A 20031-nucleotide genomic window follows, 5' to 3' on the forward strand; every position below is an offset into this window, starting at 1 on the left:
TGCGTTTGAGGACCTTTTCTAGTTCTCTCATAGCTGCCCTCTCCAGTCCTAGCCTTCTTCTGATTTCTTGACTATTGTCTCCATTTTGGTTAATGACTGTGCTGAGGTATTGATAATTCTTGTCAAGTTCTTGTTATTACCTTGTTATATACAAGCTATATTATCATGATCATCATCATCATCATCTTGTAAGATGCTCTGGAAGCTTTTTCAGCTGAAAACCAGGATAAAAATGCTTCAGCTAAATGAATGAATAGCTTCAATTACCAGCAGTCATCACAGGGGTATTTCCTATCACCTGCTAGCTTTTAGCTGGATATTCTTTGAACCTGGGATCTTCTGCATGCTAAGCAGGTGCTGCTGCTACCACAAGCTGTTCTCTCTCTCTCTCTTTTTGGTAGTAACCTAATGTTGAATAATGTGGGTTATCACATTAAATACACCCATATTTTGTCACTCTCTGTGTCTCAAACTCCCAACAGCCTGGAAGCATTGCTCCTATGCAGAAAGAGAGTACAGTAGCCACAGTGATGCTGAGCCCAGGGTCCTGCTTGCATTGACTTGCTGTCATTCTCACAACTGCCACCTGAGGTCAGCACTTGTTAATTCTTTAGTCTGGGAAAACTAGTCCTCATAAATACTCTAAGCTGGTTTCCTGGAAGCTTGTATCTGGCCCCAAGCGTTGTCCTTAATTTCAAGCCTGCCCCCTTGTTATGTACCAACTGTTTTTTTCCTGCAGGAGCCAAAACATATTCAAAGAATTCTTGAAATTACACACACATACCTGTCTCTTAAGTGGATTGCTCTGTTGGAGATCCTCTGTAATGCAGTGGTGCAGTGAGATCATTGTAGACTCAAGATTTCATAGGTTTATAAGACACACACCCTCTGCTTCAAGACACTGCTTCAAAATGTGGTAAACTAGCCCTGTGCATCTGGGAGGGCCAGGCCCTCCTGGCCCCTCTGCTGAGTGAGGCCCTTGATGTCTGCCCCAGAGTCCTACTCTTCTGGCACCATTGCCCTAAAGCACATCAACCACTCACTCACATCATGTGCAAAGCAGCATACAGAAGTAAGAGTGAGGATCATAAATGAGATGGACTCTGATCAAAGCTTCTGCTGTTGTTTGCATTAAGAAAGAGAGGCTTCAGTTACTGTTTGGCAATTCCTCTGAGCAGTGGCGGCTGGTGGCATCATGTCAGTGGGGCAATGGAATCTGCTCTGGGTTTTAGTCTGAACTTTCAAGGAACTGCCCAAGGTGCTTCAGCGGAGCAGGATTCCACTGCCCTGGACCCACCAGCCGCCACTGCCTCCGAGTGAGTTGGAGAAATCAAGGTTGCTTGCTTCCGTCCCAGGGCTAATGGCATCTTATCTGAGGTTTGCATCAGAACCACAATGGTAGGGGGGAGAGTTAGACTCCCCCTCCTCATAAGACAGCTATAAGACAGCTCCCTAGGGTCTTAGGCTGAGAAAAGTTTAATATAGCACGTGGCTGTGGAGGTGCATGGCCAGCTTGCCACGGGCTTAGGAGTCAAGTGTCCTGTCTGAACCTACTGAAGTGAGACACAAATGCTGAGGTGTGCTTTTCTTTAGTAGTTTTAATAGAAAGTTTCAGTTAAGAGTGTTTCATGAATCAGCTTACAGGTTATACAGCATTCAGCATAATTTCTAGGAATAAAAAGGCACAACTGCACTGCACTAAGATGTTGTCTTAGCAGCAACTAGACACGCCTCCTTACTGACCTTAAGTAAGGATGAGTGGGCACCCTACTTGCGTGGGCTTAGTGTTGTTGTGGAGAGCGTACGTGCAGACACACACTCCTCCTCAGAGGGACAGTGAAGGCTCATAGAGACTGTTGGAGGTAAGGGCGGCTGGACCGCCTCAGAACGATCCTCCCCAACAGGAGGAGGGGGGCTGCGTAGTGGTGGAGCAGCAAAGGGGGTGAAAGGTAGGCGGAGAAACATTTTCCTGACTGGGTTGGGCTTCCTCCCTAGTAAAGGGATGTAAAGGGGGCAGAGGTGTCACTGGCTACAGCGTGGCAACTCTCAGACTCCAGTACACCTGCAGACATGTCACTGGTGCTTTCTTCCCATTCAAAGCCCAACCCCTCCTCACCACCCCATGCCCTTTCCATGGGGCTCATGACACCAAGTGGCTGTGGCTACCCCATGCTCCACTTTGGTCACTTTAAGATGATGTGATAAATATGTAGTTGTGCGCACCATGATGCAGCTGGACTATTCTGCCAAGCAGTGCGCAACCCACGTTTTGCCAACTGGGGTTGTATTCTCACAGCCCTCTCCTGTATCAAGAGATACTGTATATGCTAACTCCCAGCCACAGGCACCATGGAGCTGTGAGGAAGCAGGCGCCATTATGCTCTGTGCACATTGTTTTTTAAGGTATACAGTGGTGCTGCAATCAGCATGTGTTAAAACTGCGCGGCTCATGAAGCGATTATATTTTTATGCTGTAAATGTGTTATCAGTTATGGTGACTGATTCTGAAACTGGAAAATTTGGAATGTGCTTTTGTTTTATGTTCCTTTGTAGTATTTTAATTATGTAAATGTATTTTATTGAAAATGCATCTTGCGAACTGTCCTGGGAAGAGTGGTATGCAAATATCTTGAATAAATAAAGCGATCACACTACCAATTCATGATGTAGACTTCTGCATAGATCCATATCCTTAATACGTTGGGTGAGTTAGCCCTCAGCAAAGGTAGTCCCATTATTATTTTTAAAATACTTGTATTTTTATCCCACTATTTCTCCAAGCAGCTCAAGAAAGCATATAGCAGAGGCTGGGAACTTGTGACCCTCAGATGTTGTTGGACTACATCTCTCATCATCCCTGACCATTAGCCAGGCTGGCTGGAGCTGATGGGCTATGGACACACTAGTCACTTCAAAAGCAGTGAGAATGGTTTTTCTAGCTGTGTTTTGAAGCAACGTTGCCCTCTGCTGGACACACCTCCCTTTCCCACTGCTGACTTCAGACCTTTCAGGACTGCCCTCAGCAAAGCATTGGACCAATCACTGCCTGAGCCTGCAGCAAAGTGTTTCCACTGGCCACACCTGGAAGGCAAATGGGTTGATCTACCAATCAGTTGTGAAATCTGATCTGACGAGGTTTCAGAGTAAAAAAGGAAGGCGTTTGACTAGCGCTGTGTGCCCCCATTTCAGAAAAGAGAGGTGGAGACGCACTGGAACAGGCACAACAGTAAGTGTGTCTCTACCTTTAGAGTCCAACAAATTCTGGAGGGCCACAGGTTTCCCGTCCCTGGCACACAATGTTCTCCCCCCCACATTTTATTTTCACAACAACCTTGTGAGGTAGGTTAATCTGAAGATAATGCTGGCCCAAGGCCAGCCCAGCAAGCTCCATGGCTAAGTGAGAATTTGGAATTGGATCTCTCTGTCACTAGTCTGTCACTCTAACCCTACACCACACTGGCTTTCTTAGGGAGGATGAAGGAGGCTGCAGTAGGTATCATATTTTGGAGTACCATTAAAGGGCAACAAATAGTCAATTATTTAACATTTATTATTATATGTGTTTATTCAGTTTATTCTTTCTCCCAAAGAAGCCCAGGGGGGCAAACACTTGAATACTAAAACAATCTTTTTAAAAAGCATTATGAAAATTGTTACATTCTAAAAACAGTTTAAAACATTCTCTTAACCAGTGATCTTGGAGCTGCCAGAAACAGTGCCTTTCAGCCATCAAATGCCTGAGTATTTCTTGAAAGTCACGAATAGACAGCTGCACCTCGTGCCAGGGAGGGCATTCCACAGATGAGGAACTGCCCCTGAAAAGGCCTGTTATAGGTTATCGGCAACTGGACAGAACCCAAGGGCGGAACCACCACTGAGGCCTCACTGCTGATTGTAGGTTGATCTGAGATGGTTGATACTGGGGAAAGTGCTTTTTTAGGTCACTTGGGTCCCAAGCCATTTCAATCAACATGGTGGCTGGATGGGACTCTTTTGAATTTTCTGTTCTACAAAAGTCTTGTGGCGTCTCTGGCTTTTGGTGACAACAATAAAGGCACTATGCTTCTTGGAGGTGTGTGGAAGGAGGACTCAGATATTTAGAAGTGTTATGGCTAGCAAGGAACCTTTGTTCCACAGGTCTGGTGAAAGATTTGGGTGGACTCCAGAGCCAGCCATTGGGCAAGAACAGGCTAAATAGGGACAGGGAAACTCTTGCTCTTCAGATGTTGTTGGATTCCAACTTCCTGACCATTGCCCATGCTGGGTGAGGCTGATGGCATTTGGCGTCCAACAATATCTAGAGGGTCACAGGTTCCACGTTCCTGGGCGAAAGTGTTCCACCTCACCTTCACACTGTCAGTGTTTTACGGGAGAGATTCAAGCACACTAGAAATTTAGGGTATAGACTAGGGATGGGGTTTGCTATCTGATTCTGTTCCATTTTTCAATTCATCTAATGGGCTGCCAGTTCCTCTTTGCTATAAATTGTGTTCCACAATTCCTGGTTCTTCCTTTTTTTCTGTTATTTTTACTGAAAAATTACATAATTTTCTCTGTTATTCGTTACACTGTTGTATATTTATATAATGTATCCAGCAGCAGCATATTACAAAAGTAATTACATAAATAATTATGTAATTCTCACTGCGGATTTTAAAAAAAATACAGTGTTGCTAACAGCAACTTGCTAGAGCCAGTGTGGTGTAGTGGTTAAGGTGTTGGTCTACGACCTAGGAGACCAGGGTTCGAATCCCCACACAGCCATAAAGCTCATTGGGTGACCTTGGGCCAGTCACTGCCTCGTAGCCTCAGAGGGAGGCAATGGTAAACCCCCTCTGAATACCGCTTACCATGAAAACCCTATTCATAGGGTTGCCCATAAGTCAGAATCGACTTGAAGGCAGTCCATTTCATTTTTTTTCAACAGCCCTAAACGCACGCAAGAGTGGGAGCCTGTTCAACAATGAGACGAACTTGCGGATTATCACAGAATTGGATACCAAATCCGATTTTGCGAATATTCTATACCACCCCAGTAGAGACACACATACTGTTCTGCCGGTTCCAGTGTGTCTCCGCCTCTCTTTGTGCTCCCAGCCCTAGGTTTGTGTGCTCCCAGCCATAGGTTTGTGCAATTACAGTGGATTAAAGTGCTCTGTTGCCAATAAAGCAAGACATTTACTTAAAAAAAACAACCAGATTTTTTGTAGTTAGAAAAGTTACAGGGAAACACACTGAGGAGTGTGGGATGAATCAATGATTTATGGGAAGAAATATAAACACCAAAGTCAAAGTATCTTTATTACAGTCAAAGACCAGCCAGAGTGTACAAAACATAAAAAGTATAATATATACAGAAAACAGGAACAATTTCCCAGTAATATTTCTAAGATATAAATATTAAATTTATAATTTCATTTTATACTAAGAAGGATAAAAATAGCATTTAGCAATAGGAGCTGAGAGCTCAAAAGTTTAGTATCCATTAATTTCTCTGTGCTAGACACTACTGTAAAGTGTTTAATGATGTTAGAAGCTTTCTAGTGCGAACTGCTGCTGCACAAAAACTAGCCACCTTTAATGTAACCTGATGGGTCTTGTCCGCTAGGAGATCATGTACAATCATTTTTTCATCTTTAAGGGGGATTTGTTTTAGGATTGGAGCTAAGAATAAGGTACATAAATCATAATAAAAGGGACAGTGGAGTAACACATGGGTAACCGTTTCTACTACTTTAGCACCACACGGGCAAACTCTTTCAGGATAGGCGATTTTCTTATACCTGCCCTGTAGGAGGGCTGATGGCAGCATGTTGAATTTTGCTAAAGTAAAAGCCCTCCTGTATCTAGGAACGGTTAGGTTAAACAAATATCGAGGTATAGAAAATACTTTTTGATTGTAACCAGAATTAAAAGCAGATGTTACCTGTGTTAAATGATTTTGAAGTTATATATCATATACTCTTTGTCGAATCAGTGCTTTTGCTTTTATAAGGCCCCATGAGAGTATTACCGGTATGGAAAACCATAAAAAGGCTATTTTGTCGATTACAGATTTTAGCCATCTAGAACAAAAGACATCATTTAGAATGAGAGGGGTAAGGCCCACAGGCATAAACAAGATTTTCAGTCATAGGTTAATCTTAGCTAGCCAAATACGGGCTTCTAGAGTTATGATACCAGCTTCTAATCGTATGTTGGAATTTGAAACACAAGTAGGGGTACCAAGAATTGCCCTTAGGAATTTTGTTTGCACTTTTTCAAGTGGGGCCAAATTAGTAAAAAAGCCTATTTCAGCTCCATATAAAAGTTGGGGAATTACTTTAATTTCAAAAATCTGTATTGCTGAGGGGGCATGTTGACCACCTTTGTTGTAGTAAAAGGAAAGGAGTGCCTTGGTGGTTTTGTGGGCATTTAAAACAGCATAGTTATAAACACCAAGCAAACAAATCAAGATGAATGCCCATTGTCGTATAATTTCTCCACAAACAAATCAAAAGGAACACTTAGTAAAGACTAGACACAGTCTAACCTTTATGCAAGGAAATCAGGATGAATGCTCAATGAACAGAATGTCCTGGGAGGAGCCCCCAGACCTTTTATCTTAAGGGGGGGGGAAGCAGAGATTTATATGATCATGGAAGAAGTGAGAAAGCAAACAGAGGATATCACTCCTCCCCCCTTTCCAAACCACTGGAATTTAGTCACCCAAGGAATCTTGGGCTGAAGATTCAAGAAAGATAAAAGGATGTCTTCCCACAATGCATAGTTAACCTATGGAATCCACTGCCACAAGATGGCTCTTACAGCACTTAGACACCCTGATGGGAGGATAGGCCATTCATCAATGGCTAGTAGCAATGATGGCTAAATGGAGCCACTGAACATCAGTTGTTGGAGAATGCAGGGAGGGAGGGTTGTTGCATTCCTTCCTTGCTTGTTGGCTTTGCACTGGCATCTAGTAGGTCACTGTGTGAAACTGGGTGATGGACTAGATGGATCTTGGCTGTGGTCCTGCAAGGTTTTTCTTAAGTTCTTTCTTACACACAGGAGGCACCACTAACCAACATCCCCAGGGTAGGGTGGCTACTTGCCAGAGGGCAGTCCTCTCTTTGACTGCGTCCTCCCACTTTGAAAAATTGTCAGTGGGCCGTCCTCTATCAGTGACGGGCTACAGCTCAGTGGCAGAGCATCTGCTTTGCATGCAAAAGGCCCCAAGTTCAATCCCTGGCATCTCAAAGTAGGGCTGGGGAGATACTCTTTGCCAGAAACCCTGGAGAGCGGCTGCCAGTCAGTGCAGACAGAACTGAGCTAGATGGATCAATGGTTTGACGCAGTAAAAGGCGGCTTCCTCTGTTCCTAGTTGAGGGAGCCCTCTGTTTAAAGATATAGAACCCTAAGAAGGAGAAGAGTCTCCAAGTTACCCATCTCAAAAGCGAGCCCCTGGAGGACGCCTGGTCAGTCTTCCCCACTAAGGCGCAATGAGTTGACTGTCTCTTGAAACGATAGCAATGATTTATACTTTTGAATCTGTCCGCATAAATTAGCATACGGAAATTGCATGCAAATCTGGCCCTTCCCTTTTTTCCTTTTTGACAATGCCTAAGTGGCCACTCACCCCCGTGGAGGTTTTGACCCTGCCTCCATGCAGCGCCTTTCCCCCTCCCCGGGCTCCCTCTCTTACCCTCGAGGAGGGAACGGGGAGCCGGCTGGCTCGCGCGGGGCCCGGACGGGCTGGCGGACGGATCCGCCCCGTCCTCCCTGAGTGACAGCCCCATGTGCGGCCGGCTATAAATAGCGGGGTCGCGGCCCGCCCTAGGTGATTGACGGCCGCCGCGCTACCTCGACGCGGACTGGGAGCCGCCCGGGACCCCCGCGCGCCCCGCCACCAGCTCCCCACTTTTCCGTCTGGGAGACAGCGAGCGCCGCTCTGCGCTGCGGGGCAAATGGGCTCCAGGCGGAGGCCTCTGGGCCGCTCCTACTCGGGCAACGGCCCTTACACGGCGTACAGCGCCGGGCAGGGCAGCGACGGCGAGGACAACGGGCCCCTGGTGGAGCATCGGCCCGAGCGGCGCAACTACTTGCTCAGCGTGCGCCCAGAGAGCAGGTAGGCGCCGTCGGGGTGGGGGAAGGTGTCGTTGTGGGGAGGCGAGGGGTCCTGTTGGGAGCCAGGCTGGGGAGAGAAGGGAGGAGGGGAGCCAGCCACCCAGCCGTCGACTCGCCCCAAATGTTAGCAGCCGCGTCGGGAACGAGGCCGTATTAAATATTAGGAAGAAGCGAAGTGTGCGCGCCCCGAGGGCGCGCGTTGCTCCACCGGTCGCTTAGATCTTCACATCCGGAACAGGTTTTCGGATTGGGAAAGCGGATTGATTGCGTGCGGACGCGTCAAAAGAAAGAGCTTATCGGAGCAAGGGCAATGAACTTGTGGAACTCTTTGCCACCTGATGGAGAGAGGGGCGGGCTCAGAGGGCTTTCATAGGAGACGGGACAACTTCAAGAGGCCGATGATTAACCGCCCTGGTACCAGTGCAGAGCCCCGATGTCCAGTGGCAGTCTATCTTGAAGTGCCAGGCGATGGGGGACATAAAACCGGGGAGGGCTATTTCCTTCAGGTCTGCCTTGGGGACGTCCAGAAGGAATCTGGGACTCGAACCTGTGGCCTTCCTGATGTTGTTGGACCCCATCTCCCATCACCTAGTGAGGGATGATGGGAGATGCAGTCTGGCAACGTCTGGGGCCCAAGGAGGAGGATCCAGTTCCCCACTGCTAGGCTAGATGGTCCTGATCCAGTAGCGCTGTCCTTACCTTCTCATGCACTCGAGCTCAACATCGGAGGTAGTTAACTTGAGCAGACCTTACTCCCATAAGTGGTTTTCGGTGCTGGACCTTGCCTCTCCCCACCCAGAACAAGGTGTCTTGGGAAAGGGTGTCTTGGAGAATGTGCAGAAAGCGTGTGGGCCTGTGCTTAACGAGCAACCACAATGAGACCCTGCTCAAGTCTCGCTTGGAGGGCTTGTGACTTTTTTCCAGGCAGGTTTGAACCTTTGTGCCTTTTTCCGGGCAGTGCTTTGGAAAGAGGCCAGGGCTGGTGGAAGACGAAGTCTTTTCCTAGGCTTATGGATGAAGTTGTGAACTTGGCCAGTGGACCGCAGGGGGGAGGAGGATGCCATTTTATTACAGCGATTTCCTAGAGGTCTGTTTCGTTCCCTGCTGCTAGCAAGAAAATAGTTAAACTAGGGTGGGATGTGTCTGGCATTCGCGCTGGCCTTGAGGGATACCAGAAAGAGGGGGCGGGAATCCTTTGTGCTGCCTGGAGGATAGGGAACAACAGCGGCAAGCTGAGGCTTTAAGCGGCAGAGGTCATTCTGCCTGGACTTTCTGAATTGGCTCTGCACCAGCTGCCTTGTGGCCGCAAAACAGCAGGGCAGTATTCAGAGCGTACTGTATGTGCTAGTAAAACTAAAGGACTGATTCGGACTTTTAAAAATCATTTATCAAGATTTACATGCCACTAAATAGAAGAAATCTCTAAGCGGTTTGTGTAAAATAGTATGAAATGCTCATTTTAAAAATAGCAATGAAAAAGAATTTAAAAACAGTCGGGATAATAAAATTATCTGTAATCAACAGTTGTAAGAACAAATGTACATAACAAAATTACATGTCTGGGTGGGCTTGCCTAAATGAAAAAGTTTTTGGCAGGCATTGAAAATAATTGCCTGCCTAATATCAATAGGCAGGGATTTCCAGAGGTTAGATGCCACAGTAAAAGACTGATTTCTCATGAGTATAGAACATGATGTGACACTTTGCCGTTTCTGTTTACATAAGAAGTCCTAGCCATCCCAATATAGTGAGTACATGCAACATGTAACCGTACTCACAGTTGTGTGAACTGCTAGCAACTTTTGAGACCATAGAAGTGGTTTTTGAGCTTCTGAGATCACAGGATTTGGTGGCAACCAGTAGCCATGATGGACAATGGCCAGGATTTTACTCACATGAGCAAGTATCAACAGGACAACATTTCTGAGCACTTATGAAGCAGCAGTATACAAAATCTTAGGAACAGCGTGCTGTGTTACCTAATGCTTGGGTCAGTTGTTAAAACGACAATTTAAGGCTGCATTATTATTATTATTATTATTATTATCCCGCCCTTCCTCCCAATAGGAGCCCAGGGCGGCAAACAAAAACACTAAAAACACTATAAAACATAAAAACAGACACTAGAATACATTAAAACAAAACATCTTTAAAAACATCTTTAAAAAAAAAAAAGTTGTAAAAATATCTTTAAAAGCAATTCCAACACAGACGCAGACTGGGATAAGGACTCTACTTAAAAGGCTTGTTGAAAGAGGAAGGTCTTCACTAGGCACCGAAAAGATACCAGAGATGCCGCCTGTCTAATATTTAAGGGGAGGGAATTCTAAATGGTAGGTGCCACGACATTACAGGTCTATCTCCTGTGTTGTGCAGAACACACCTCCTAATAAGATAGTATCCGCAGAAGGCCCTCAGAGCGCAATGATCAACTGGGTATATAAGGGGTAAGATGATCTTTCAAGTATCCTGGTCCCAAGCTGTATAGGGCTTTGTATACCAAAACCAGTTTCTTGAACTTAGCCCGGTAGCTAATGGGCAGCCAGTGCAATTCTTTCAGCAGCAGACTGATATGTTGACAATACCCTGCCCCAGTGAATAGTTGTGCTGCTACATTTTGCACCAGCTGCAGCTTCCGGACCAACCTCAAGGGCAGCCCCACATAGAGCGCATTGCAGTAGTCCAGCCTGGAGGTTACCAGTGCATGGACAACAGTGGTCAGGCTACCCCAGTCCAGAAATGGCTGCAGCTGTCTTACCAGCTGAAGCTGGTAAAAGGCACTCCTAGCCACTGAGGTCACCTGGGCCTCTAGCGACAAAGATGGGAATAAGCCCCACTGAACTTACTTTTGTGTAGATGCATAGACAGAGTAGATTGCACTGTGAGGCTGCAATGCTTAAACCTTCATATTGGGGAGTAAGACTTCTAAATTTAGTACATCCCAGTCAGCACACCTAACAGGGATGGGGAACTTTTGTTTTCTCCCTAGATGGTGTTGGACTTCAGATAGTGATGGACTCCCAGCCTTAGCCAGAATGGCAAATGGTAAAGGATGATGGGAGTTGGGAGTCCAGCAACATCTGAAGGGCCACAGCTTTCCCATCCCTGATGTATAGGATCATGTGATAAATTAACCTGAGTCACAGGACACGTTTGGATTATGAAATCCTGGGCAGCTTTGGAGTGGCTACAACTGGTGAGTCTAGTTCATCCTTCCCCTAGCCTGGTACCCTCCCCAGATGATGTTTGGCTACAGTTCCCATCAACCCAGCCGGCATGGCTAATGGTCAGGAGTGATGGGAACTATAGTCCAACAACATTGGAGGGCACCAGGTTGGGGAAGGCTGCTTTTGCCACAAAGGTGGTTTCACTTGTTATGTGTATGCCGAGTAACTCAGTGTTCTGAGCTGCGTGCCAGTGTGTGTATTTACCTAAGAAGCAGGTTTTACCCCACATTTAAATCACTGAGACGTAAGACATAGTAAAATAAGGAAAGGTACTTTATTTATTGAAATACATAATACATAGGAAAGGCATTCCTAGTTCTAACTAACTAAGTTGGAGGCGCAATGTCCAGATTTGGGTATTGCCCTCATGGTTCAGAAGAAAGAACAAAGACAGAAATGTCTCCTCAGGCAGTCGAAGAAGAGATAAACAGGAAGGAGTGTCAAAAGTGAGGTCAGCTTCCCTGAGAATATCAGTTTGCAATAGAAGGAAGTTAGGTAGAGAAGAGCACAGATAAAGATAGGCAAGCCTAGCCGGCTGGAGGACCCTAACTCTATCTTCCTTCCGGAATACAAACAAAAGAACCCAAACAGGAGTTGCTCTTGCCACACTTCCAATAATAATTTTATTATAGCTGTATCTACTTGGTGTAGATTCAGACATAAAAAAAGGGGGGGGCTTTTTTCAGCGACGCTGTGGTTCAACATTCATGGACAAGTTCAGTTTGCAGCAGTGGTAGCTGGTGCCCATTGCAGCTGGTGGGGCAGAAGGGAGGGAGCCCTACAATAGGTGGAATAAGAGCCAATGACAGGCAGAGTCAACTCATTCTAGCTTTGGTCCCATCCACCTCCTTCCTGAGTTCTACAAGGGCAACACTGAGACTAAGGAGGAGGAAGCTGGCAGGCAGCGCCACCCCCTGGACTGGTTGTAAGTAAGAAGGCAGACAGTTGGGCTTGGAAAAATCGAGAGTGAAATTGTTGGGGCGGTGCCCCATTTGCCCCAATAGTCCAGACTCCACTGGGTGCAGACACACTTGTGTGTTCAGAACAGGAGCTGCCACACTCTCTGGAATGTTTCGATCCATTCATTGGACTAAGCTGTATATAGACCAAGAGCTGCTTTGCATGCTTTGACAGTCTTACCTGAAGAAGCTTCCAACACAGTGGATACCTTTGCAACATGCATGTTGACCATTGTCATATGTAGCAGTCAAGGGCAATGTAGTGACTAGATTGTTGAAGGTCTGAGTTCAGATCCCCACTTTGCCATGAAGCTCATTGGATGACCTTGGGCCATCGCAGCCTAGCCTACCTCAAAGGGTTGTTAATGGTATGTATGCTGCTGTGAGCTAATTGGAAGAAGGGCAGGATAACAATGCAACAAATACAACAAATACATTAATTCCAACATGGAACAATCTTCTGTGTTACTACATCTGAAGATGTCAAAGAAACAGTAACTTTCTGATAGAAAAGGGGATAGGTTTAGGGCTGCTTCATGTATCACAGAAAAGACAGGCTTATTGTGTTTAAATAGAAGCTGCTTAGCCATCTGTCTAGGATGCTGTAGTTGCATTAAGTGAGGGATTGGGCTAGATTATCTCCAAGAACCCTTCCAAACCTGTATCTGAAATCCTAGAGAGCCGCTGCCAATCAGTATAGACAAGGGCTGGGGAATGTGTGGCCCTCCAGTTGTTGAATCCAGCTCCCATCAGCCCCAGCCAGCATGGCCAGTGGTCAGGGATGATGGGAGTTGTAGTCCAGCAATATCCAGAGGGCTACAGGTTTCCCACTCCTGGTGCAGACAGTACTGAGCCAGATGTACCAATAATCTGACTCAGTGTAACACAACTTCCTATGTTCCTGTCCTGGTAACAGGACGGGGAGGTACTGCTGCTTGGCAGTGGTAGAGACAGCTTGCCACTCAGTTCTGGGTTAGACAGATCGGTATTCTGATTCACGACAAGCCAGTTAACTGTCTTTTTCTGTATTGTAAATATGCAGAAACATGTGCTGGGGGAGCCTCAGCCAATTGCACATCCTAATCACATGGTCTGCATGCTTCAAAGATGTTTAAACCTAGGATTTCAATCCTGCTTATCAAACGTGACAGGAAAGAGTCAAACACACTAAAAAAACAACCTTCTCTTTTCTGTAATGTTCTTATAGCCATGTGAATGCTCAGGTCACTGGTGAAGGCAATTGCACCACCATCCAAGACATTTTTGGGTGTCCCCTTTGAGCCTCTTTCAGGCTGCGAAGCAATTCTTTGTGTGGAAGAGAGGGATTTGTAATGGAGATGAGTGTTCTGGCCTGTGTAGTTTTTTTTAACTTTTGCACTGTAAACTGATTAACTAAGGGCCCACTTTAAGCTCCATCCTGTGTGGTGGTGTCTCTCCAAGGTCATTGTGTAGAATGTCTCTTGCGTCATCGCCACCCTGGCTCGCGGCCCCCAGTGAGGTTGTTCTTAGAGTCCCTGTCTCTGGCTAGTCCACTTGTGCTTCAGTTTGGGAACTGGGAATTCAGTGGGCTTTCTCCACTAAGTGGTCCTGTTTCAAAGGATTAAAGAGAGAGTCTTCTTTCCCCAAAGCCTTAACTGGCTTAAATAGTGTGAACTGTGTCTTGGGACCAAATGAGACATGACGTTTGACACGACATTTAACACGATGTTTGGTGTTGTGTCATTCCGTTAGGGCTTGGAATGAACTAAGGCGGAAGGAATTAGTTCAGAAAATCTCTGGATTCCTCCTGAAAGTAGCTCTATTAAGTTCCAGGCGAACTGAATGTGAGTCAAGTTCCTTTTGTGGTGGAACTTTGAACGATTTTTAATTCAATTCCATTTTAATTATATATATAATTTAACTACATATATATAACTAATCAGTGATTAAATATAATCACTGATTCATAGGGTCACCATAAGTCATAACTGACCTGAAGGCACATAACAACAACAACAACAATATATATCTATATATAGATAGATATAGATATAGATATAGATAGATAGATAGATAGATATAGATATATAGATATAGATATAGATAGATATATATATCTATAGATATAGATAGATATAGATATAGATAGGCTTTGTTACTCTTAACTCTGTGTTTGATTGTGGTCATTGCATTGCCCATTTGTACCTATCTGGAAAGCGATGCTGCTGTTTAAGCTTAAAGATCATATTGTTGGGAAAAATAAAACAATTCTTCACATTACACTGTGTATACGTTTTGATGTTCTCCGTATCCTTAAATACATTGTATATTTTAGCAGAGCAGCTTTTAAAATTCTGAAGGCTGGGGAGGAAAACCAAGCCGAGGACCATATGAATGAATTGTGAATTGGAATGGAATTCGTTCCCTTTTTGGCGGGTGTGGAACCGGAATGAATTCCTTTTTTAAAATGAGCTTTTCAAGTACAGAATTCTCTCTTTTTTTGGCATAGGGAGGTTGCGAGCTGGGTTGGCACTGTGGCATGGAAGAGGTGGGCTTCAACCCCCTGGCCCCACTACAGACCTGGTCGGAATCACCCACGCTTGCAACAGGGGAAAACTCTCCTGACACCAATGGGAGCTTTGCTCCCAACAGGATTGGGCCCCTGATTCTGATTGAAACCACAGCAGGGATGGGGAAAGGTCAAGTCTCCCCATGCCACACTCCTGATCCAGGTTGGCCCCCTGCACTCTGTGCCGGCTCTCAGTTCAAGAAAAATGAACGACGCAACACCAGACTGTATGGCAAATGCTGTGTCCAGTTTGGCCTTTAAAGCACAGGACAATCATGCTGCCGCAGCAGTGAAACTAGTTTGGTGGACGGGGCAGTGATTTAAAGTGGAGGCCTGAAAGGCAGAGGAGAGGCCCTGAACTTTCTCCCTGTCCACTGCTTTTGCTCCTGAAACCATTTCAGGTATGTTCCTTTAAGCCAGGCTTACTTTGGGTCTCGGAGCCCAGCCAGAGGAAATGCAGCCGGAGCTTCGGTAGTTGGTGGTATGTATGTATTTATTTACAGCAGGGATAAGGATAGAGATGTGAGGGTCTGGGAACAAAACATTAAAAATTGAAAAAACAAAAGCAAAATGGTTCCCCTCCGGCTTTTTTCCTACCCCACCATTTTTTCGGGGGGGAAATCAAAAACTTGGGGGGGAAATGTTTGTTTTTTTTCAAAAAGTTTCATTCCCCCCCTGGGGCCTTCACATCTGTAGATAGGAAATCTGCAGCCCCCCAGATATGGCTGGGCTCCAAGTCCTTCAGCCCCTGCCAGCATGCCCAATGGTCAAAGGAGAGAGATAAGTGTCTGGTCCCTGGTCGCACCCTGAGCTTCATGGCTGAGTGGGTATTTGAACCTGGGTTTCCCCAATCCCAGTCCAAGGGTAGAGACCCGCTTGCGGTTGTGCTGGCTTCACAGTGTCTCCTCCACCTCTGTTTTCTGAAGTCAGAGACGCACAACGCTAGTCAAACTCCACCCCTTTTTACTCCAAAACCTGGGGAAATGCCGCTCCAGTGCATGTCTCCGCGAAATCAGCTTCACACAGAAATCAAAACGGTTTGGTAGATCAACTCTGTGGTGTGTCCAATGAAAATGCTTTGCTGTAGGTTGGGCAGAGACAACAATTAGCCCAAAGCTTTGCTGTGGGCAGTTCTAAAAAGGCTGAGATCAGCAGTGAGGAAGGGAGATATATCCAGACATGGGCAAAAGCTTTTCAAACCAAAGCCAGAGGAAAACACTCTAGCCACAACACCATACCGGCTCTTACTAGAGGAGAGGACAGTGACTAGGAGCAATTGCCCAAATAGAGTTTCTGATGAAGCAGATAGCCTGGAGGCAAGCTGGAACCAATCAAGTGAGTCGCTGAGCTATGAAGCAGGTAAGCAGGAGCGAGTAGTTTGACAGCAGTTTGTGGATGAGAACCTTGGGAATGGGCAACATGTGACCCTCCAGGTTGGGGTGGGTAACCCTCTAGATGTTGCTGAACTACAATTCCCATCAGCCCCAGCAAGCATGGCCAGTGGCCAGGGATGGTGGGAGTTGTAGATCAGTAATGTCTTGAGGGCCACAGGTTCCTCACACCTCCTCTCCATGTTGTTAGATTACAGTTCCCGTCATCCCTGACCATCGGTCATGATGGCTGGACAGATTCCCCACCTCTGCTGTACCTGAACAACAATCAGCTCAGACTGAGGTGGAAGGCCAGAATCGGAAGCTTTATAGGACCAGGTGAAACGCTATTGGCCCTTTGTGTCACCTGATGCCTTTAACCCACCTTCTGGCCATCTGCAATGGTGGCACTGGAACAAAGCTGAGAGCAGGCCAGCTAGTGGCTCCCTCCAGAGGACGGACTTCTGGAACCACTTCAACAAATGAGTTAATGACACTGCCTTTATTGCAAGAAGAAGTGATTGTTTAGAAAGATTTGCAAGTAGGGCTGTTAAAGTAAGAGAGGTGAACGGCTGGCTAAGATAGAGCTGGGCGGACTATTTATAGCTCTGTTTTCTGGAATGTTGTGCTGCGACAGAGCTACTACGAGATACTGTTCAAACCGCTCTCTGGTTTCCTCAAGAGGTATGTTGACACCTTTGGATGGATTTGTGCAGAGGTCACATAGCCCAGCCAGCGTGTAACCCTTTGTGGCTCTCTTGTGCGTTAATGCTGCACTGCTTTCTCTCTTGCAATCCCAAGGAAATGGCACCTGGCACCTGTGGGTGCATCCCTGGCAGGCCCATCCCATCCTCGCCCTTAACTGTGGGGAAGGTGGGCTGCAGATTCTCCACCCCACCGGCCCGTCTCATTTGGACAGCTGTGCCAGCCATCGCTGCTTTGTGCCCCCAACTGTGCAACATATGCTTACGCTTCCAAGTGACATTTTTGGGATACACAGACCCCATGGAACTGCCCCTGCCTGCCTCCCCTACTGTTAATGACTCTTTTCATTCACAGCCTTTGGTTACAATTTACAGCCTTGTGTGTTTATACTGGCAGGCGGTCGAAGGCAGCTGAATTATATTAATAGTGTCTGACCTGTGCACTAGAACTGATTTAATGCATCCCAGTAACTGTTGTTTTAAGCTCCCTTTTATGCTTTTCTTTTCCTTTAAAAAAAAAATCCTAATTATTTTGTTTGCTGTCTCTGCTTAGCTTATCAACCAACCGATTATCTCCCTCCAGCTTTGGAAGGTAAATCATACTGTATTAGTCTTGTCTGACTGCACTCTTCTGGGGTCAAGAAGACGTTCTGTACAACTCACCGATTTAGTTCAGGGGTACTAACTGCACTGACAGATCTTGCTGCTGTGATCTTGCATGCTTCTGCTTGCTTGTACTGAAAACAGTATTTTCCTTACTCACTTTGTAAAACTGTGTGGAATACACAACTTTATTGTTGTAAAGAAGAAGGATGTTGTCTAGCCACTTTGGAATGCGTTTGTAATTCGGTTTAAGTCAATTTCTCTGAACCTGGTGCTTTCCAGATCAGTGGAACTGGTCCACCTGGGTGAATGGGGCGCTGCCCCACCAGTCTTAGTCAACCCTCAGCCAGCTCCCATCTACTTAGCTTTGTACGTACAGTCAACCAGGGGGCGGCTCTGCCTGTCATTGGCTCTGGCTCCACCTACTGTTGGGCTCCCTGCCTTCCGCCCTATCAATCCCAATGGCTACCAGCCACCACTGTTCCAGGTGTTTTAAGACTCCAACCCTCATCAGCTTTGCAGGCTAGGGCTGATGGGATTAGTAGTCCAGAACATCTGGAGAGCATCAGGTTTGGAGAGGCTGAGTTTAAGAAGTTGCCCTTGGTATGTGAAACTGTTTTTGCTTGATAAAGATGATGATGATTTTTTTAGAATAATAGAACCGTCCCTGACATTCTAGACCTGTCACCTGTTGTTGAGGAGCAAGTACATTATTTTCAATACTCTTCTTAGCAATGTTGCTGGGGTAGAAGAGGGGAGGGATAGAATAGCAGGGAGTTTAATTTTATAGGGTAGAAAGAAAAGTCTCATTCCCATGAATAAAATGATGCATATTCTTCAGATTGTTTTACGTCCTAATGGGAGCAGAAGCGATGAGATGACTTAACGCTCCTGAGTAAGAATATCCATACCATACATTTAAAGTATGTTGAAAGCACATGGCTCCACTCAAAAAAAATCCTGGGAACTGTAGTTTGTTAAGGGTGCTGGGAATTGTAGCTCTCTGAGGTGTATACAACAGTTTACAGGATTCTTGGGGGAATCCATGTGCTTTCAAAGTACGGTGTGGATGTGAGCAGCTGTGGTCTGAAGGCACATGAGGCCACCACCTTGCTGAAGCTAAGCAGGTCTGGGTCTGGTCAGTGCCTGGATGGGAGACCGCCTGGGAACCACATGTATGCCGCCTTGGGTTCCATGGTGAAAGAAAGGCAGGATATAAATGAAACAAACAAACAAACTCATACATTAGCCTGATGGCTGCTTCTCCTTTACAGAGCACCTTGAGGAGAGGGCAACTTGCAGTGGGGATACTTAACCTTTCTCCGGTCAGCCCCCTTCCCCCCTGAAACTCTCCCCATTGCGGGGATCCTGGACTGTGTTTGCAAGGTAGACATGAGTCTAGAGACCTACAAGAGGGTGGGGGAGTGGCTTGATGGGGATGGAGGCGGGAGATCCAGGGTGGAAAAGGCTGGCAGGGAAAGGGCTAAGCACACCCTCCCCTCTTTTCTGCCCCTTTCAAGAAATATAGGAAGCTGTCTTATAACTGGTCAGACTTTCTGTCCCTCAAGCCCAGCTTTGTATACTACAACTGGCAACTATTCTGTAGGGTCTCAGAGGTCCTTCTGCTCTCCTGCCACCGGATCCTTTTAATCAGAAATGCTAGGGATTGACTCTGGAATCTTCTGCATGCAAATCATGTGCTCTGCCACTGAGCTGCAAGCCCTCTGCTAAAAGGGGCTTTCCAAGCAAGAAGCGACTATCTCATGGCTAACGTTAAAATTTGGCTCTTGTCCTGTGCTAAGATGGGGAGGTTTTTTAATTATTAACACAACCTTTTACAAAAAACAACGTTAGCAGTCCACACCACACCCCAGTACCTGACCTGTTACAGTTTGCACTTGACTTGTGTGTGTGTTTGCACAAAATCCTGAAGCTTATTAAAGTGGTGTATGTTTTTGCACCAGCAATCTGGATTGCAGCATTGTGCCATGCTTCTTGTTATTCAGCCTATCTATCGTGGTTAATTTGCACCATTCCATCTGTGCACCAATTTACCTAGATGTCTTGCTAGTTTTCCATAAGTGCAAGCTAAGCCTGATCCTACCGCAAGCTCCTTTGTTTTTTCTTTCTATTTAGCAAACTGATTGGGTTGCATATATAAATCCATGAAAGCATTCACGTGATAACAGTGTTATTTATCCAAAGCAAAACTCCAGACTGCAATTCCCAGAGGAAGTGTTACAGGGAAATGGGGCAGACTGGAACCAAGAAAGTGTGTGTGTGTGTGTGTGTCTGTGTGTGTGTATGTCTGTGTGGAACAAAACAAAAATGGAATGAATGAAGGGTGTGGTGTGGATGCACCTCAAGACAATTCTCTTCATATCTGTAGTTCTGTGCATACCAAAATGCATGGGAATCTGATACTGGATGAAGAATGTGGATCCCTGAGAACCATGATTTATATTTTCCCCTCAAAGCAAATATCTAGCCCTCAAGATTGTTGCTGGGGGCTTG

General features: G+C 46.0%; 1 protein-coding gene across 1 annotated transcript in view; it reads left to right on the forward strand.

Annotated features, from left to right (window-relative positions):
- Positions 1 to 7684: 7684 nt before the first annotated feature.
- ALPK3 (alpha kinase 3) overlaps positions 7685 to 20031 on the forward strand; it is a 90139-nt gene continuing 77792 nt past the window's right edge. The window contains exon 1 of the mRNA XM_061595833.1: positions 7685 to 8107. Within this exon, the coding sequence (XP_061451817.1) occupies positions 7947 to 8107 (161 nt within the window). The 5' untranslated portion in view covers positions 7685 to 7946. The remainder of the gene's footprint in view (positions 8108 to 20031) is intronic.

The sequence above is a fragment of the Rhineura floridana genome, chromosome 14, assembly GCF_030035675.1.
Source record: "Rhineura floridana isolate rRhiFlo1 chromosome 14, rRhiFlo1.hap2, whole genome shotgun sequence".
Classification (NCBI taxonomy): Eukaryota; Metazoa; Chordata; class Lepidosauria; order Squamata; family Rhineuridae; genus Rhineura; species Rhineura floridana.